General features: G+C 44.6%; 1 protein-coding gene across 1 annotated transcript; it reads left to right on the top strand.

Moving 5' to 3' along the window:
• Window positions 1-3,221: 3,221 nt before the first annotated feature.
• UBE2QL1 (ubiquitin conjugating enzyme E2 QL1) lies at window positions 3,222-20,643 on the top strand. The gene is made up of 2 exons (XM_084281211.1): window positions 3,222-4,524; window positions 19,348-20,643. Exons 1-2 carry the CDS (start codon window positions 3,673-3,675, stop codon window positions 19,477-19,479), a joined length of 984 nt encoding a protein of 327 aa, XP_084137337.1. The 5' UTR covers window positions 3,222-3,672; the 3' UTR covers window positions 19,480-20,643.
• Window positions 20,644-21,236: the final 593 nt, after the last annotated feature.

Here is a 21,236-nt window from a genome sequence, read left to right as displayed (position 1 = left end):
AGGTACTATGGAAGAAGGATTGATGAGAATTCCTTAGAGAGTGATCATGGAACAAAATTTGATATTTTTCAATGAACATTTGGATAAGGACAGTTTGACTGATGCAGGAGGAACCTCCACTGTCAAGCTGATTCATTTTGTTTTCCTTCAAGGCCCTAGACTTGCAGCAGTCTACAGCCTGTCCTGGACTAACAACTAATTCCCTTGCTGAGGAAGCTCGGCTACGAAAAAGAAGAGTCTGCTACATCACTACAGCTGTTTTATCCTACAGACAGTATGGACACAGCTTGTACCAGCACGATGAGAGCGGCTGCTTGTCGCAGCACAGCGCCATTTGTCAGGGCACACCTATTACACCCTCCGCCCCATCAAACCAGCTTTCTCATCACTCCCATCATTAATCTTGTAGTGTTTTACGAAACAATGGCACCGCTTGGCTCCTGTCTGCCTTTGCAGGGACCCTGCTCTTTTTTGTGGCTTCCCCACTGGGTAGATACCTCAGCGGTTATATGAGGAAGGTAAATAACTTTCGTCACGTTAAATTTACGACCGTGGCTCCTCCTGCCAACTAGCACAGGGACACCATGCAGTGACCTTTCAGTCTGAAGCACTAATGGAGCCAACACAAAGGCTCCAGTTGCTAATTGGCATTCTGGGTCAGTCCAACATATGTGCCTGCCTGTCCTGGCTGGCACTGGACACTCAGCCAGGAACAACCACCGAACGCCGTGTCCTGCGTGACCGCCCACTTGGACTGCAGCTGCAGGTGGTGCTTCTCTGACCACCAGCTTTTGCACCCCAGCAGGAGAAGCCTCCAGACCCGTCCTATCTTATTTCTCTCTGCTCTGCTCCAGCTGCAAACAGGAGGAACAGTGATATCCTTCTGTGCTTCTCCCCCTGCGAGTCCTGCTGGAGTCCTGTGCTCATCAAAGCACAGGTTACGGATCACTCAGGAGCATCACCCATCAGGAAATGTCTGCACACAGTTTGTCTGTGCTCCAGAGATTCCCAGCTCTGTGGATGGGCCACTGTTAGCTCAGTAGGAGTCTGGGACTCCAGAAGTTTCATGCAGGAATGCTTGGGCACACTTTGGCATTGCCTAATCCAGAAGTTCCTTGGTCACGCAGGCAGTGTGTGCTGTAGAGAAAAGTATGGTAGGAGAACAACATGAGGTGGACAGGACATTACTAGCCAAGTCAGCCTACCCACCTCCAGCTTCTCTGGGACCTGGCCTCCCAGGAAACAACCCATATTTCACATGCACATCTACCCAGATGGGGAAATTTATCAAACATCATCTGCAACAGACCCCAGGTACCTCCACAGGCAAGGACCAAAGCAATCCTAAGGGTTGCCATACTAACAGGCTTTGGGACTGAGCAGGTCAACAGCACAAACGGCAGGAGCAAAAAAAAAAAAAAAAAAAAGAGACAGCAGCTGGTTTCCAGTGCTGGAAACCACACATGCTTCCTGGGGCATCGTTTCCAGCTTGCAGCTCTTCATCTTCCTTCCATTCAAAGCAGAGTAATTAATGAGAGGTGCACCGGGTAGCACATGCAGGCCAGCTCCACCATGTCTCCTAACCCTCCTCTACAGGGTTTTCTGGGAGTGATAGGGGGGTCTCCACCTCCAGCTTCCCCATCCCCTCCCAAAGATGCTGCAGAGCAGTGCCACCACCCTGCAAGCCCCATGGTGTCACAATGCAGCCAACCCTGCCAGGGCCATGGAGTCATGCTGTGCATCCTCCCCATCCTTCTTGATGGCATGTGGCCCGTAATTTAGATTACATTTGCTGTGATCTCTTCAAATACCTATTTTATACAGCAAGCCTTCCTGCTACATTATTAGGTAAACTTTGAAATGAATAAATACTTATTCCTACACTCTGTGCAGATTGCACAAACTGAGAAAATAAATGAAATCTTGAACAGCCTTTTAAAAAAAAAAAAAAAAAAAAAAAAAGGTTTTTAATAAGATTTTGAGCCCTTAATAATGCTATATTTGAAAAACAAATATAATTCTAGGATCTTGATTTTAAAAATAGCAAGATTTTTTTTATTATTATTTTTAAGCTACGGTATTATCAGGCAAATCTATCATTTGGGTCCATCTGTAGAGCCTGGTGGGGAGACTGGATGTTTTTTATCTTATTTGCTGTAACAGTTGCTGGTGAGTGGTCACCTGGTGAACGTGGACCCGCTGGTAAAGGCAAGGGGTCTGAGTAACAGCAAGAAGGAAGAGAAAACAAGCTGAAAAATGAACTGACCCTGGCAATTATTGGAAGCAAGTTGTTTTCCCAGTTTTTGATGAAAATGTAGTGTGTCCTGCAGTATCTTTCAAGAAGCCCAAGTGGTTTCTCCTGGACTTCTTTACAGAAGTGCAGCAGCCCTTTTCCAGTGCAGGCAACTCTTCAAAACCATTGAGGATGGATGGGGTTTGAGGGCACTCCTAGAAGGGAATGTGTTTGCTTGGAAAAAATACCGTAGAATAAAGTGCTGCTCCATGCACACACTGCCCATTGCTTTACATACTCTGCATGATTGATACAGTTGTACTTTGGGCCTTGCCTACTCCCTAATCAGAAGCATTCAGTGCATTTTTAATGTATTTTCCAGTCTCTGAGGGCTGTGGGGACACACTTGGGGAATCGTCTTTTCTCCCCCATGCTGCAGGCAGCCCTGGGTGGATGGACAGAGGTACCAGAGGGATGGGGTCTGTGCACCACCAGCACACGAGACATACGCACAGCAATGCACGTGTGTGTAGGCACTACACCCACGGTCACACACTGGGCAGTACAGGTAGGGTTAGGACGTGTACGGGTGTGTACATCTGACAACACGCAGCCTTTACGTGCTTTACACGCGTGGGGGTGAGCAACGCGCCCGCACAACAACCAGCGGGTGCGCGGGGACACGCGTGGGCGCACTCACGCAGCCCCTGCACACCCACGCTGGCCGTGCACCGGGCACACACGCGGCCGTGCACCGGGCACACACGCGGCCACCGCGGCAGCACCACGCGTGGACCGGGGGCTGCGGCACCGCCAAGCGGGGGGTGTCCGGAGCGGGGGGGGACACGGAACAAAGGGGCGGGGGGCGCGGAGCCCCCGCCCTCCCCGGCCCGGGGGGAGGCGCCGGGAGGGGGCGCGGCGGGGACCGGCCCCCGGGGTGGGGGGAAAGGGGGGAGCCGGGGGTGGGGGCGAGCCGGGAGGTGCCGGGGGAGCCATCTGCGGCAGCGGGAGAGCCCGCCCTGCGCCGGCGGGCTGTGCGTGGCGCTTCTCTGCTTCATACATCTCTGTATTTATTTAATCTTTATTATTTTTTTATTTTTTTCCGCCCGTTTTGCCGTGGTGATGCCCCCGGCGTAGCGAGGGGAGGGCGGCGTTGGAGCGGCGGCCGCACGCCCCCCCCCTCCCCCCCGCCCCGAAGCGGCAGCGCCGGCGCCTCGCTGCCCGCCGCCCCTGCAGCACCGGGGGCTCGCCGTGCTCCCCCCCTTTCCCTCCTCCTCCTCTTCTTCATCCTCCTCCTCCTCCCCGCGGCCACCGGCAGCCCGGCGGGGGCTCCTCGAGGATAAAGAGCCTCCTCCCTCGGCGAAGGGGGAAAAAAAAAAAAGAGGGAGAGAAAAATTAAAATATTAAGAGGGAGGAGGGAGAAGGGAGCCGCGCACAACATGGCCACTCTGCTGCGGAAAATCGGTCTGATTCGGCTGCACAGCCGCGACACGGAGGACCCCAAGCACCACCACCACCACCACCACCACCACCGCGGCAGCAGCGGGCAGCAGGGCTCCTCGCTGCGGGGCCGGGGCGGCCAGAAGAACAGCAGCAACAAGCCGCAGCCGCAGGGCCCCCCCCCCGCCGGCGGCAGCAGCAGCAGCAGCAGCGAGAGCAGCCCCGGGGGCCGCAAGGACAAGAAGGCGGGCGGCAGGGAGAAGCCCCGCGAGGCGGCCAAGGAGCCCCCGGCCGGCAAGGAGGCGGCCCAGCAGCAGCAGCAGCAGCAGCAGCAGCATGGGGGCGGCCGGCACGGCTCCGGCTCCGGCTCCGGCTCGGGCTCCGGCTCCTCCGGCTCCGGGGCCGGCTCCGGGCCGGTGGCGCCGCCGTCGGTGCCCGGCCCTTTGGCACCCGCGGGCCGGCAGCAGCACTGCACGCAGGTGCGGAGCCGGCGGCTGATGAAGGAGCTGCAGGACATCGCCCGGCTGAGCGACCGCTTCATCTCGGTGGAGCTGGTGGACGAGAGCCTCTTCGACTGGAACGTGAAGCTGCACCAGGTGGACAAGGACTCGGTGCTGTGGCAGGACATGAAGGAGACCAACACGGAGTACATCCTGCTCAACCTCACCTTCCCCGACAACTTCCCCTTCTCGCCGCCCTTCATGAGGGTGCTGAGCCCGCGCCTGGAGAACGGCTACGTCCTCGACGGCGGAGCCATCTGCATGGAGCTGCTCACCCCCCGCGGCTGGTCCAGCGCCTACACGGTGGAGGCCGTCATGAGGCAGTTCGCGGCCAGCCTGGTCAAGGGGCAGGTAGGGGGGACGTGGGTCCCACCGCGCGTGTGGGTTGCGGGCGTCTGCGCAACCCTAAGGGTGGCGACCCCAAAGGGTGGCGGGACCAACCTTGGCTGGGACCAGGCGAGAGGTTCCCCTCGAGGCACTGGTGTTGCTGGTGGGCAGGAAGGGGAGCATCATTCACTCCCGGGGCCCTTCTCAGCATAGCAGAGGTGCAGGGCAGCACGGAGGGGCGAGGAGCAGAGGCAGGCATCATGCCCTCCTGTGTGTCTCCTGCCCCTCTGCTTGGCCTGCTGGCATGTGGCACCGAGACAAGGCACAGGGTCCCAAAGCAAGAGGGGCTCAGGACTGGAGTCCTCCACCTCCTGCCCTTCTCCGGCTGTTTGGCCATGCTTGCTGGCCTCCATACTTGCTGGCCTTCATGCTTCATGGCCTCCACGCTTGCTGGCCTCCTCGGTGAAGTCCGGCCGCTGGTGCAGGGCGTGATGCCAGAGCTGCTGCCCCCAGCTCTTTGTCCACTGCTGTCCTCTGCAGTGGCCCCGGAGGTCACACCTGGTGCTGCTGTAGTGGAGTTGTGCCAGCCTAAAATGCCCCTGCCCAGAAGGACCACCTAGTTCGGGGTGTCTCTGCAGCGACAGCAGCTGGACAGATCTGGCCAGCTCTCCTCTCCCCTCTGGAGGAGGTTCCTGGTTCCCCCAGCAGAGGATCTCGCCTCCTTCCCAGCTGAATCAACATGTTTTATTTGTATTTTCTTTCTCTCCTGCAGAATATCGTTAGAAGTATTTCATAAAGACATTTTTAATAAGTAGGTAAATATTGCTGGTGAAACTCATAACCCGTCCTTCTTCGTGGTCATTGTAGTGGGCAGTGTACACATGGCTGTGGCGGGGTGGATTTTTTGCTGCTCACTTCATGAATGCCCTTGAGCCCAGTGGGCATGCACAGCTCCTCATCTGTCACTGACTGATGCTGAGTAACTTCTTAAATTCCTATCTCGGCGAGGATGGGGGAAAGGAGTAAATAATAACATGTTATTCATTTGTTTGAAAAGGTTACTCCTGTTTGCTTCTGTGGAACTGCTTGCATGAGCAGGAGTAAAGACTCAGTTTACCTTAACACAGAAAATTTGGTTATGTAATGGACTCATTTGTAAGTGTGTTTTCCTTCTCCCTTGTTTCATTCGGGCCTACCACTTTTTTTTGTTTTGTTTTGTTTTGTTTTTATCAGGAAGTATTTTTCTCTGCGTTTCATTTGAAGAGGAATAGGTCAAGTTCCCTAGGTCACCTTGGGATATAAAAATCACCTACCAGAAAAAAAAATATCTTAATTTACATTAAGGCAGAGCTATACTGAAGTTCTGTAGCTACTCTTAACACGTCATGCAATGTGGTAACCCATCTTATTATAGTGATTATATTTGTCATTATTTTAAACAAGGATTTAGAAGGACAATACTAAATTCTGTCTGTTTCTTTTAACAGTTCAGCACATTTCTGCAGTATTCAGCGTTGAAGGCTTAGGTTAAGGTTTACTGAGATCATAAAATGACTCAGTAAAGAAAACCACTAAATTATTAGATAAGTAACTAATATTTAGCTTTTTAACCTGTATTTTTTGCCTAATCCCCTTAAGAGTTTTTCCACAAAGTAATAGTAGTTTCTGATAACACAGGATGTTTATGGGTGCACCATTAGTAGGCACACGTAATATACAAGAGTTTCAATAACATTCCTCCTGAAGTTTAAGATGTTAATTATAAAAAAAGAGAATGCTTGTGGGATAAAATAAAAGTCTAAAACAAATTGCTGCTAGTAACTTTGTAGCTAAGTAGCTATAATGTGCGCTTCAAAGCCTGCGTGCTTGCATTCTAAACTGAAATGTTAATAGGTAATATTAACAATAAATTTAATTTCTCGTTACAGATGTGTAATCTGTGATGGGCTGCCACTCTGTAATCGTAGCCAGGCTCTGTGTAATGGGAGCCACATTTCTGTAATCACACTCTGGTTATGTAATCTTGATTCAATTGCATAATATGGCTCAAAATACAGCAGGCACTCCCGGATCCCCATTTCATTTTGTGTTTTAAAGGTAATATGCTTTGGACTGTAATATTTTTTTAAAATGAAAATACAGCTGCAAAAATGTCAGAAGTAGGGGTACTGCATTTCCCTTGAGCTGCAGAGCTGGTTTTGGCTAACTTCTGTCATGCTGTGGGTAGCCTCGCTGGCTGCAGTGACTTTTCCTGAACAAATGGCAGTGGCTTAAATCAGGGTTATTGTTTAATTTCTGAATTAAAATTAATGGTAACTGATGGAGGGTGCAGCCCAGCTCACGCTGCAGTCCAGGGGAACTGTCCTCAGAGGCGGCTCTGCAGCGTGGGTCCCACCAGGAGCATGGAGGAATGGGGACCTTCAAGAGAAATGTCACCCAGTCATAGGGCGGTGATTTAGCATGAAATCATCGTAAATACTTGAGCCTGTGACACATCCAAGAGTGCGTGTCTGTAATACAAACGCAGATGTGAGTAGGCAGGACTGAACTTTCCAGCAGCTTACATTTATCCTTCTGACAGTTTGAATGATAAAACTAAGGTGGTTGATTTCATTCACTGTTTCTTATCAGTGCTGTTTTCCATTGCTAACTACTGAGTTGCTGATCTGTGCTGGGTTTTAGTTCCTTGGAGGAAACTGCAGCACTTCTTGGGATATTATTTTGTTGACCTGTGAATATATATAGCCTTTTTTCTATTTTTTTGACAAAGTGATCAAAAAGCTAATGAGGCTAACACTGAAAGTACACTTTGGGGCAATCAAGACTTGGCAAATTCACGTTTTTCAATGGCTTTCATGGACCTTTTAGCAGAGCGACAGAAAAATGGAGATAATTCATTTCGATACTTCTCAAGTGAAACATCTGATTCAGGATTGTAGGAAGACTTAAGTGCGCAACAAAGAAGTTAATAGGTGGCACTTCCCCGCTGCTTTGCAGCATTTTACTTGAAGCATTAGGTCCCAATTCCTAGACCCGGGCAGGAATTTTGACTCTGGCATGTCTCCCAGGATTTTAAAGTAGGATAGGTGTTTCTCCAAATTCCCCAAGCAGGAACCAATACACCTCAGGTGGCCTTGGTTGAGAATTGTCTTACATCATGGGATACAGAGATACTCCCATTGGCTCAGTAAATATTCTGTGTTTCTATCCATGCCCTTATTTCCTATCAGAAACTTTGTATTGCTTTTTTAGATGGCTTTTGTCTGGAAAAAAAATAGTTTAGATGAAAGAGAGACAATTTCTGTTTGAATGAAACAATTCAGCAACCCCAAACTATGCTTTTCCTTCTTTTTTTTTTTTTTTTCAGTTTTCAAGGGAGAAAAAAATGTTAATTAACAAACAAGTTGGGGTTTGTTTGGTTGGTTGCTTCAGCTATTCAGCTGAAAAAGTCAATTATTCACACAGCCCTAGTCAGTATCTTGAGGGGAATTCTCAGTACATCAAAGGCCTAAGACTCTTTATCTGTCTGGAATCCAGAATCATATTTTACAAACTCGGTGTTGCCCTTATCTCAACTTCAGCCTTGGTTTCGAGGGGGTGACGTGCTGCTCACTGGTTTCCACCATCATGGCCAGAAACTCGGCCCATTTCCACCCATGGCAAGGCGGCCATCGGCCACTGCTGAGCTGGGTTTTCACCTGAGGAAATGCTCACCTGGGGTGATGCTGAGGAAATAATTTGAATGTCAGCTGCTTGTTGTTCTGGAGGCAGCTGTTCAGCACCACCGTGTCTACCTGCTCACATGGGCTATGGGATCTGCCTGCTCTGCGCAATGCCCCTGCAGCAGCGTGCTTTAAAGCTGTGTATTACCAGTTTGGTATTTAAGAGGGGGGCTTAAGAAAGCATCGGTTTCCTGATAACAATACCATTGCCATGATCACACTGACTACATCAGTGGCTGGGTGAAGGCAGTGGGAGCAGCGCCCGTCATATGAGAGTGGTGAAGAAGTGGGAGGTTGGTTGTGATGCATGTGGCTGAGGCCCGCATCAGGCTCTGAGGGAACAGCCCCACATTCGGAGACACGGCAGATGATATGGTCCCAAATGAAAAACAGACTTTGCTCTGAAGTGGAAGAGGATTTTCAGTCCCTTAATACACTAAACCAAACACTCGCACTTTATATTTGGAAGAAAAAGATACCGCAGCATGGGTGGTGTTAGCAGGCAGTTGGAAAAACAAGATAAGTCCATGTTGTTTCTCTCTAGAGAGGGACAATTGGACATTGGCTTAGTAGAAGCTTAAAAGAGCATACATCTAAGTGTGCTGTTGAAATAGTATATCATGAATTGCTCACTTTTTTTTGAGAACAACTAACACAGATATATATGATGCCTTGAGGACTTTGGGCCTAGGCTAGCAACTGATCAGTAGCTGCCTTGTCCTCCTTTTTATGAGTTCCTCATTCTCTCAGTGGAGGCTGAGAACAGGACTACCAGCCAGCGGTAGCTGTCAGGTGACTGACGACTCTGCGGATTATCTTATGGAAAAAGTTCTTTGTGTTGAGGAAAATATGCCCTCATCCTTCCTGTGAATAGAAAAAACATACATGTATTTGTCAGGAAGTACTAAAGTAGGAATGGGGAACCCCTAGTCATGAGTACCCTTGCTGGTGTGGGATTCTATATATATAATGGTTTAAATCAAAGTCAAAACATATTTTGTGATTAAGATTTAATGCCTATAGCAAAATTTCGTGAAATCAAATAAATGGTTTTTATTTGTGCATAGTGCTTTCGTCACTTGCATTGTAACGTTGGAAATACCTCAGTGTAAGCCTCTGTTTGCTTCAAGAGAGATGTGCTTTGTACAAAATCTAGGCTGATCTGCATTTCCATTTTAAAAATACTAGTATCACATCTGGCTTCTAGCAAATTGAAACAGGAGAAATGGGCTTATTTTATGAAAAAGAAATACAGATCATAGCTGTTAAGCATAGACTAAATTAGTCCCTCTTCATCCTTTCAAACAAAAGTATGAGTGAGGAGATAGCAGATGGGACATTGCATGGTCTCCCGGAGGTCAGCAGGCTGCAGGTCTTTCATTTATATATAGCAGAAATTAACTGCAAATCCATGAGCTTTCCTACTCCAGATACTCAGTTTGAGGACTGTAGCCATGAATAAATCAGCTAATCTCAAATGCTGCAGAAAGGTATAGAGAACTCAATGGTCTCTAAATTGTTTAGGTCCATAAGGCCCCCATGTTAGGGCCTTAAAAAATAAATCTGGCTTGCTTTTAGCTTTCGATTTATGGCCTGAGCAAACGATGCCAGTTATTATCAGGGGAAGAAATGTTGCTTTAGGTCCATGACTAAAAACACATTGACTCATGTACAAAGATTACAGAGGAGACAAAGAAGGTTTTGTGGGGCTTGTTCCCCATGAAAAGGTATAAATGTTGGGCTTAAGAGCTAACAAAGAATATTGTTTAGTACAGAGAAAAATCAAATATATTGGCCTTCTAAGATTTCTCTTTAATTGCAATTGAGAAATCTAGATTTTCAAGCTGAAGTCTAAGCGGGAACATACATATTTGCCATGTTGAGGTGCTGGGAATGATGAATGGGCTGGAAAAAACATTGTTCATGTGTTCTCTGATATATTGCAGTTCTGACTATAGACTCTATTATTATGCAAATATATTCTACTGAGAGGAATGAAGACACAGGGATTCCAACTCGTTGAAGTAGGAGGTTGCTTTAATTCTTTTAAAAAGCAGAAGGAACATAATCTCCGTTTTACCCCTTGAAAGCGTAGAAAGGAAAAATTTTAGAGCTTTTAAAATACATGCAGCTATCATCCTTAATGTTAACATAGTCAACAAATAAGTAAAACTGCTGAATTGAAACAAACTACTTATCTTAAAATGTGCTTTTATGGCAAGTGGGACTAATTCTTCCTTGCAATACTTGGCTGATCTCCTAAATCAGAACTTAAAAGAATTGCCTCTTTGGATCATAACAAAATTGAATTTGCTCAAAAGAGTAAAATTCTTCCTTGAGCTGTAGAAGGCCTCATTTTCTTCAGTGAAAGTGTTCAAATAGAGTGAACTGTAACATTTGTGCATTTTGTCAAATCTTTGTGTAAGAATCATGTTTTTTCAAATGCAGAAAGCCTAGTCCCCGAGGGGTGACATGGTGTTCTCATAGAGGATTAACCAAAGCAACCTACTTTCTGTTGTGAGGAAGATTTACTCTTCATTATACAGGCTAGGCTTGAAAATATGCAGATTTCCCAGCATATACAGAGTGCCCAGCGATTTCCATGCATGACCGGAGACTTCCAGATCAAAGATCTGTAACTCCACTACAGTTCTGGTCCTCATACAGTGGGAGTCTTATTGTCAGGCGAGATCCAAGGCATGTCCCCTGGGTGGGCATCTGTTGCCACAAAGTGGGACATTGGTTAAATGACTTAATAGTAGCAGCATTTCTTTTTTCCTGTCTCAGCTGCTTTGGGCTGATGAGAGACTGAATATCTCTTTCCTTGACATATTCAGTCCTTCACATTCAGTTTCCAGTTTACAAATTATCTTCTGCAATTGTCAAGAAAGGTAACGCTGACATTAGGCACCGGGGGGGATGTGAGGATGGAAGGATTGCCAGGTGCAATTACTCTGCAGTTAAACAGGGAGAACTTCAGAGGCTGTAGTGATTATGCTGTCTGAATGGCTCAAAATACATGTTAAATTTAATGCGTGCGGGCTCCAGTCGTCTGACTTGTAAATTGAATGCCAGGTTTCTGTTGAGTACCGTCGTACTATTGAGAAGTGTGAGGCTCAGGGCTACCCTGACACCTGGTTCAGCCATATGCTGCAGACTTGTTTCTAGAGGGTGCTGAATGCTCCTCACGGCAGTCTTTAACTCTGGCTGAAAATGGTGGTAATTGAATAGGTTTGGGGAGTTACAGGACAAGCTGCATGGGACAGTGCATAAAAGCGTAAGTTAGGGAGAAAGGTGCATGTTCTGATGAACATAAATTTGTGTTGTTTATTGGTGTGCACAAAGCAGGTAAGCAGGCACCATACTTAAGATACCCCAGTGGTTCCTGTCCTGAAATAGGATCAAGGTGCCAGTCTAGTTTGCCCCATTCCAGTTCAAAACCAAGCTGAGGAACGGTGCATCAGGCATGCTTGTATTCAGCTGTGTCTGATGGATGCGTGCCACATGCCTTCCTCCTGCACATGCAGAGTCAGCCCTTGGAAAATGCTTTTTTTATCTACTATATGATTTTGCAAGTGTTGTTAAAATTGAGGATCCTCATTGATTTCACTCTCTTCTGCACGGGCTCTTCAGAAACCTCAGGGCTTCTGCAGTGACTCCTTGGTAGAGTTACAAATCAGTAACAATCCCAAATCTGTATGCAAAGACAAGTGAAAATAAACGTGAGGAAGGAAGAGTAAGCCTGCATTGTGAAATAGCCTGGAGCTCAGATGTTTCTCATAGTTAGGTTTTATGAGCTGTAGAACGACTAGATGTTTCTCCTGTTTCTAGGTTTGTGTTATAAATGGTAACAAGATGACAGTTGCAGTAAGAAATTTAGAGCTTATTTCTTGAATGTGTGCCCATAAAAAAAAAAAAGCATCACAAAGAAGAGGAAATTGATGTTAATTAATTTTGTCAAATTTTCCATACATTTCTATAAATGTCAAAGTTTCTATTATTTTGACAAAATTAAGTATTTCTATAAAACATACTCAGGATTGAAGTGTTTTATAGTTATGTGGGGAAAAAAAAAAAGCTAGTAATTTCAATTCCTAATTATAGCACTTAAGCGGGGGAGTGGTGATCCAAACCTAGCATCCAGGGTTTGCTGCTGACTTCGGGTGCAGCCATGGGCAAGTCATATATCTTCTCTGTAGTCTTCTTTTCCACTTGTGAAGTACAGATAATCTTTTTTTTTCAAAGGTGATATGAGGATACATGCTTAAAGCAAGTGCTTTAAGAAAGGGAGCTCTATGACTAAGATGTCCATGTGCATCAGTATGAAACATATCACAGTCAAGAGATGGACACGTTTGCATAAATAGCAGAAGAAAAAGCACACCAGCTTGTGGCACTGAGCCTGCCGAACTTTGTCTTATATCAGTTAAATTTTCCCATGGGTAGCCAGATTTTTACTTTTTAAATTTTAAATTTATTTTACTTTTATTTTAATTTTATTTTTTGGTGTGGTGAAACTTTGGGAAATGTGGAGATAGACATTGCTGCCTGGGTTGTGTTTCCCTTGTCTGTAGCACCTGTCATAAAGGATGCTTTGCTTTGCTTTGCCTTGCTCTGTTTCAAGTTGCTTTCCTTTGCAGCCGTGGCAGCGTTCAACTTGGGTAACTTATGTTTCATGTTGTGGGCTAATCCAAAGAGGGGCTGTCACGGTTCCAGCTTTGTGGCTTGGACCAGACACTCAGTAACTGTGCTTGTACCTGATAGCACAGGGAGCTCAGCAGAAAACTGACATAGAAAATGACCCTTCTCCATCTAGTCTAGCAGGTACTGTGTGATGGCAGGGCTTTCTCTTAATGGAAGCCCACCATTAGCCTGATTCTGCTCACATTGTGACTTTGTGGCTGGAGGCATGTTCCACAAACGTGGTAGGATGTCAAGGTTTTCTTGTTCTTTTGCTAAAGGAGTTTGTCCCATCCCTAAGATGCACAAACAAAGTTTTTTAACCCTCAGCTGTACTGAAACCATGCTGCTGACTGTGCTGGCTTCAGGGAAAGACAGGGAGGAGCGGCACAGTGCTCTGTAGCAGTCCAACAGGGATTAGGGCTGTAGGTGTTCTCACATTGATTAAAAACTACTTGCACCAGACAAGTGAGTGTTAATAATTACTCAGCTGGAACACACAATTCTTTTTCCTTGTCAAAGAACAGTCACATTCCCAAAAGGAGCAGTTTACAGAATGCTTTAAAGCTGGAACTTGCTGAGTTTCCACTTCTTCGTATGGATTATTCATAAAAAGGAGATTAAAAAAGACAAGGAGATACTGCTTCAGAAATTACACATTTGAGGGAAAACGGTACATTTTTAATTCACTTATACTGCGACATTAACAATATTTATCTGCATCATTTTCAGTACTGCTTTTTTTTAGCTATAGGTAGTACTTATCCACCGTGCGGTATAAATGCTATGCAGTTTCTGAGACACAATTAACTGTGCCTCATCAATATATAAAGAAAAAAAAATAAACCCCATATACACATATATATAAACCCATATAAGTGTGTATATTGCATTCTTAACAATGATGTTACGGCACACTGCAGTCATGGCTCTGAGAATGTGACGGTAACTCACTTTAGCATTTTTTTGCTTTTGAATGCTTCTCTAAAGCCAGCAGAAATGTTTTTCTCTGAGAACTTGCTTAATTATTCTAGAATAGGTCTGATTCAGACCTGAGCATTGTATTCTTCTGTTACTTATCTGAAAAGACTTGACTGTGTTTGCACAATACATGGCTTTGCACAGTTGAGGCCCAAGGCCATTAGTCACAGGCACATCAGTGGAACACGTTACCTGCCAGAGCCTCACGCTGTGCTTCAGCTCTCTGAAAAACTTGTGTTTTTGCATTGTCTGTGAACAACAGTGAGACAACAGACCTGGGATGTGGGCACATCGTTCCTGTCCTTGGAGGGATCACCACAGATGCACTGTGAGGCACAGTAACTTCCCACAGCCTTTTGAGTACTTGTCTAAACCTCTGCTCATTTTCTGTCTCTCAACATTTACCTAGAAGTAGGTCACTACAGCCTGCTTCTTTCTGGGCATGGAAAAGCTGTGGCATGGCACAGCCCTTCAGGAGGTGAAGGGAGAAAATTAAATTTTGCCCATGCACCCTTTTGCTGACTTGAACACGCAGACCATGTTTAGCCCCATGTGCAGAAGGCAGGTATGGTTTCACCCTGGAAGACTAGTCATGAGTTATTTGCCGTATCCAGGATTAATGAAGGGCTGAGAAGGGCTGAGGTGTTTGTGATAAGACTGGTGCTAACAATATGAAGGCCTGTCTGCTTCTGAGTCTATTAGGCGTGTACTGTTTGTGATGAATAAACTTCTTGTTAACCAGGCCAGAAAAAAAAAAAAAAAAGTCTGGATGTGCCTGAAGTGTTTGCTGTGGCACCTCAGGGAGGAGTAGCACAGGGGTTTAGGCCGTTTTCAGAATAACCTCATTTATATAAGGGCTGAGGGCTGCATATGAAGAATCTCTGAAAATCTGGGGCCCAGTAACACCGGGACCCTTCAGCAGGGCAGGATGGAGTGAAATCTCCATCCTTGAAAGATTCAGGAGCTGGCTGTGCAGTGCCACAGCTGCACTGACCTGTGTTGGCCATCCAGCTCCAAGTAACTGGAGAGGGACCTGGAGACCTCCAGAGGTCCCTTGCAGCCACCAGCTCTGTCATAGTATGATCCTGTGAGGGGCCGGTCACCAGCCTGTAGTTCTGTCCTTTCAGATAGCACCGAAAGTGATATGAAGTGGAAGAACACCTGGCTCTGTGCACTGTGCCAGAGCTGTCGGGTTTTGATCTAGGAGCTACCATAACTGGTTTGATGAGAGAGATAAATCCCTTCATCGCTGCCAAGGGAATCCCCTTGAGCCCATCCTGAGAAAAAAGAAACGCAAGGACTGTTTGTCGTGGCACAAAGGCAAGATGTGGGCAGATAGATGCTTGAGGTAGGTTCCAGGGCTAAAGAACTTCAGGCTTCATTTTCGGCATCTCTGTACAGGACTTAAATCTGTCTGCAGACCACTTTGTGACATGATGTTGTCGGATAAGGAAAGATGCAGCACGTTCCTGATAACGGTGCTGAGCTATTTGATGTTGAGTTCAATATTGCTGAGGATGGATGCGTGTCGGTGTCACAGTGTGTTCTCGAGGAGAGGACGTGCTGAGGAGTTGATGGCTGTCGAAAACACGGAGGCTACCGCAGCATCACTGAGAAGTAGAAAAGCTCCAAGATTTGCCCATGTTGGTCTCTAAATCTGGTTGCCAAGCCATATGTGAGGCCTACCTCAGGTCTTTTGCTGAATATGGATGGAGGGAGCAGTCCCTCAGTATGGCCAGGGTCCTGAGAAGGTGGCCTGCAGCACCTGGCAGTTACCAGCTTATAGACTGGAACCTTACCAGCTGTTTAGTCACAAAATTCATGAGTTTGGGCAAAGTGTGGACGGGTGACATTCAAAACTAGGCACTGTAGGAGCAGAAGTTATAAAGAGGCTCAGTGCAGCACATGTCCTCCCGCATTTCAGCATGGCTGTGTAAACCAGTTGGATGCTGTGTCATTACTTCCACCTTTCATATGTTTCTAGCTTGTTAAAATTATATCTTGGTAAGCACATGAAGTTACAGCAGATGGCAAAATCTGAAATGTTCTCTTAAATTCTTTATTTTAATTAGGTTTTCAGTTATCCCTTTATGAAAAGCTCCCTATGCATGTCTGAAAGTATTGCAAGCATTTAAATAAGCTCCTGGTGCGACTACTCAGAGCTAAAGTCAAAATTAATATCTTTATGAAAGGATTTCTTGGGTTTTCTCTGTTGTTTTAAATCTTTTGTGGAATGCGCTCATCTTGTTCAGATACCGGATTGATGCCTTTTCTTGATTTGGTGCTGGACACATCAAAACATTGGTGTGCAAATGTTCTGTGTGTCTTGCCACGACAGTAGTGACATGAATGGTTTGGAAATTAGTCAATATGCAGTTGTGTGCAATTAACCTATGGCCAGTGTTGTATTGGCATACTGTATTTACCATATTTTTCATATTTACAATACACAGCAGCTCGTGGTCTCCTGACCAGAGTTAAAATGACTATATGTATTAGTAGCAGTCTGAAAACAAACTCTAGTCATGGCTGGTAACAGCACCCATTAAAATGGTTGTTTGACACTATTTTATAACTGCACAGAATGCCATTTTAGGTTAAACTTGGGAATAGTTTTGTGAGAATGGCAAAAAGCTATAATTTGTTAGCACAGTTGATGTCACTATAGTGTTGACTTGAAATCACCTGAATTGTTTTGACTGAAATTTCATCCTTCCTTCTTTTTATCTCAATTAATTTGAGGCACCAGAAATGGAGACTTTCAATCCACAAGGTTAAATTTTATCCAAATTATAAACACCTGGCAGGGTATTGGTTAATAAGAGACAGTGCTAGCAATACCACTTACAGTTCCTGTATAAATATATAGAAATAAGTAGACTGCATCTAGTAGAATTAGGTGGTCTTTGATGGCACAGTTTATATACAATCTGCATATGGTACCTGTTACATTGCTAATAAGTATGAGAACAAATTCTTGGAGCAATGCTCCATCTGTTGTAACTCCAGTAACATTTTGGGTGGTATGATATTCACTGTGTTATTCTAACACCAAAGAATTCTTTCTTTCCTTATTTCAAAGCAGCAAGACACTGAATGTGAGTGGTAGCTGTTCTGAATGCAAGGATCCTATATCTAGGTACAGAGAAGTATTAATATTTTGATAAAACTGAGGAAGACATAGATCATCCTGTGCTAGGTGTTATGCAGACAATTCAGAAAGGTATAAAAGCCAAAAAATCTTGTATGTAAGACAAGAGATGGCAAATGGACCTAGTCCATAAACTAAGTAGTAGAGCAGGTTTATATTTATATTTACATTCAAAAGTATTCCATTGGTGAAATTTGAGGATGTAATTTCCTGTGCTGATTTCATCTTCTGTTGCACTTTGCTTTATCTTTTCCTATATTTCTCTAAGTATGCTTCCAACAGAAGCATGGACTAGGAAGAAAATAGAAAACATGCTTTGTAATAACAGGAATACTATTGCAGGATATAGAATTTAATTATTCAATGGGGATGCAGTTTGTGTGCAGCATCCAACAGGAACAGCAATTTTCCAGGAACAAGCAACATTAGAAGTAGCACTCATTGGAGATTTTGAATATGTTACCAAGTTTTATTTAATTATTCATTTCATCAAAATTTAAAAGGATCACTTTCTAAGAAAACTTCTTTTCAGGGTCAAATGAGTACCCTTCAGACCATCCTTATTTGTGAAATACTAATTGCCAGATTAGTATGGGGATAGCGAAGTTGTCTTACTGTTCAAGACAACAAGTCTAGTACAAGAATATTTAAAGAGAAATTATGCTGAAAATATGCTCACAGTTTATAAGTGGGGAATAGGAAGAAAAGGGAGAAAAGGCGTCACAAGATAAAATAGCTATTTTTGAGAAAACCAAGGGCGGCTCGAATAAATGGAGCGTGGAATTAAAGGCCACTCTTAATCTTAAATTCTCTGAAAGAGAAGTCAAACCACACAGAAAGGGGACTTTTTAAAATAGGAATAAAACCCAGCTTTTTTATGTCCCATGTCTAGTTTTGTTACAATAATAGTGGTGCTGAACACAAAAGCATATCTGTGCAATATTGTGACAGCTTTCTACAATGAGATGATTTGTCCACACTGCAGGGGAATCTTACTCATTTTACTGTGTAAAAATAACTTTGTTACTCTGAGGACAGAGTTTGTTGGTTTTTTTTTATTTTTTTCTCAACATAGGAAATTATTTTCTCAGGATTAAATGTTGCATGTAATTAAGAATGACAATTTTCATTTTGAATTCCAAATTGGCATCAAAATACAGGAAGCAAAAAGTGTGACCTGATGCATCCTTTTGAGCAAAAGAGTGCAAAAAATCAGAAGGTGCTAACTTGGTTCTTAATAATTGTAACATGGTACTGTGGTGTCTGCTCATGAAATACCGTTTACTACAACAAAGTGCAGTCTATCAAAAAGTTACAAAAGTTATTGCACTCGTAATTTTATTGAACGTCTGTTTTACGGCAAACCTAATAGGCAGAAATACTGTAAGGAGTATTAGTGCTGCAGAATGGAATAAGTCTGCATCTGTATTTCTTCCTTGTGTCTTCTGTTACGTGGTAATTGACATGGACCAATGTGCAAACTAAGGTGGGCTATTAATAACTCACTAAATGTCTATGTTGCCAAGTGGGGATTTGAAATTATATACTGATGTTCGTTTGGAGGTAATATTTAATGGCAAAGTAATAGAGGTGCAATATATTTAGGTGCGTATATTTTCAAGTATTGTCAAGCCAGCTTGTCACAAGGGGGTAGTAAACAAGCTAGATTTTTCTTATGCAGGTTGGAAGCAAGCATGTTTTGAGGTGCTTTTAGGATGTGCCAGGGCTATTCATTTCTGACAGTTCAGAGGAGAGGAAGAAAAATGAGACGTGCTTGGTGGGAAGGATGTATTTTGTAGTGCCGTTCTCCTTTAGCACCAGGCGAGCCCCTTCCTCTCCTGTGGCTGGGAAGGGCCACGGGGCCCCGCATTGCAAAGGGTCCCTGCCTGCTTAGGGCTGCCCCTCTGACCTCATGAGGTAGTATGTGTGAGGGTTTGCACGCAAAGCACTGCAAGGCAGACATCCCTGCATTGGTTTGAGCAGGTGTGAGAAGAACAGCGAGCCCAGGGGCAGCAGTGGGGTGCTGCTGCATGCGGGGCAGCCTGCCAGCACAGGGGTTCACAGCGGAGAAGCAGCCCATCTCTGTCTGTCCAGATGTCTGTCTGTCTGTGTTGTTTTTTTTTTTCCCCTTACTCCGTTACCATTTTTAATCATCTCTGATAGCATCTTTGTCCGCCTCAGTTTGGGAACGGTGCTTTCTGGTATCTGCAAGGGAATACCTGGTGGCTGGAGGTGTTGAAAACTTAAGCTGCGGTTTCCAGCTGCATATATTCACATGCTTAATGAAGGTTTTCTTTTTTTTGTTTGGTGCAGGGCCGTATCTGCAGAAAAGCTGGCAAATCAAAAAAGTCGTTCAGTCGAAAGGAAGCTGAAGCAACATTTAAGAGTTTGGTGAAGACCCATGAAAAGTATGGGTGGGTCACTCCGCCCGTCTCTGATGGCTGATGTCAGCAACCTGCACTTGACAAAAATGCTGAACAAAAGTACTGTGACATCTCCTCAGTGCTGTACACCGCCCATCCTTTTCTACTTCAGCTTCAGTTACATACCATGAATGTCAAGGAGACATCTAAGTTATTTATGAACAGATGTGTTTACAGAGGGAGAGGAAAAAAGAGATGCTGTTTAGGATTATATTTCAAGACTGGAGAATGGTCGTCATTGAAGTCACTTGAGCGGATGTTGAGATTGCATCATTTGCCCCCATACAGCCCACATTGTCTTCAGCTTCTTTCCATGACAGCAGCACCAAACAGCAGTACTGGAAAGTCCATCCATTACTGCTCAGTTCATTTAAATGTAAATGAAACAGTTAATATTTAATAGGGAAGCAGTGCATTGCAGGTACATGTTTGCTGTGCTGTTTATCTTTGTCTCCTAGCAGGTCAACATAACTTGAAGATTTGTCTTTATGTGGAACTGTGGTCTGCTGTGACTAAATTTAGACCTCATTTGTGCTCTATATATGACCTTTAATTCATAAATGAAACCGGAATTAAAATGATGAAAGGTCCTAGTGTTGACAAATTATTAAGTGGAATCACCCAACCGGTTACAATGTGCTATCTATGCTGATATTGTGATGTGCTGTTCAGAAATAAACCAGTGCAGTTAGCTGAAGGTTAGGTGGTTTTTTAAACACATCCATGCCAGGGCTTGAAGTGGTTGGTGGTAGCAGAAGCATTATTACCCTGCCAGTACCTTCTGCAGTCGCATGTGGCCCCTCAGTTCTTCAAAACGGCAAAACAAACAAGTGGAAACGGACAAAGCAACCTTAAAAAATTATCTGCTTAATTTTGAAATGATATGCCAGTAACAGAGTAAAAAAATTTTCAAAGCAAATGAAACATGGTTTGTAAGATGATTTGCATGACTGGATTTTTCTTTTCTCTTTTTACTCAATAGACATTGTATGTACTTAGAGCCCAGTATCTGAGAAAACCCACTGATGTATATAAATGTCCTATTATTTAATCATTAAGATTTAAGTTTTCTGGTAAACAAATGGAAAAACTTTCTAAGAGACTCCATAAAAGCTGAAGGTAATGTTTAAATGGTATAAGGAAAGCATTAAAAAAATGTGGATTCCAAATGGAAAATCGTATTGGACACATGCTGAATAAAATCACCAGTATCGTTTTCGTTGCCTCAAGGATTCCATCATTTTGGCCAACTTTTGTGTTCAAAGACATAGATTTCCTACTGTGAAATCCTATACATGTATCTGTTGTAGCAGTATGTTAATTCTGGCAGGACAGTGCCATTTGTAAGAATCTAATTTGGTGGGGGAAAAAGCGTGTGCTTGAAAACACTTTCCATTATCTCTCTAAGTCAAGACTACATCAAAGTGGCTGACCAGTTTCTAGATGTTTGGAGACCATGCAGACAGGTCAGGGGTTTAGAGTTTGATTTACAACAACACACAACAGAGAAGACCAAAGAGTAATGAAGAACGAAGGAACCAGAGCACAAATGAAGAAGTAGCGGAGCAGATTTTCACACAGCAGTGGTACGAACACTGCTCGGTTTATCTGCTTTGCCCATCTAGTTGTTTGTCAGCTAGATGAAGAGAAAAATGTTCAGCTTGCAGCGAAACAGCTATTCAGGTCAGAGCCACTCAGTCTTGTGAACATAGCTAGTTTCTCACGCTTTTCCCTCATCTCCTTCATCCGTCTCTTCTTTCGCCTGAGACCATTTCTGAT

The sequence above is a fragment of the Netta rufina genome (genome assembly GCF_964035555.1).
Source record: "Netta rufina genome assembly, chromosome: 2".
NCBI classification, from domain to species: Eukaryota; Metazoa; Chordata; class Aves; order Anseriformes; family Anatidae; genus Netta; species Netta rufina.
Note: the sequence above shows the minus strand (reverse complement) of the source record. Positions and strands in the feature narration are given on the sequence as shown.

Coding starts and splice junctions, on each gene's coding strand:
- UBE2QL1 (XM_084281211.1), top strand. CDS start 3,673: ATGGCCACTCTGCTGCGGAAAATCGGTCTGATTCGGCTGCACAGCCGC. Junction 4,525..19,347: donor CCAGCCTGGTCAAGGGGCAG/GTAGGGGGGACG, acceptor TGTTTGGTGCAG/GGCCGTATCTGCAGAAAAGC.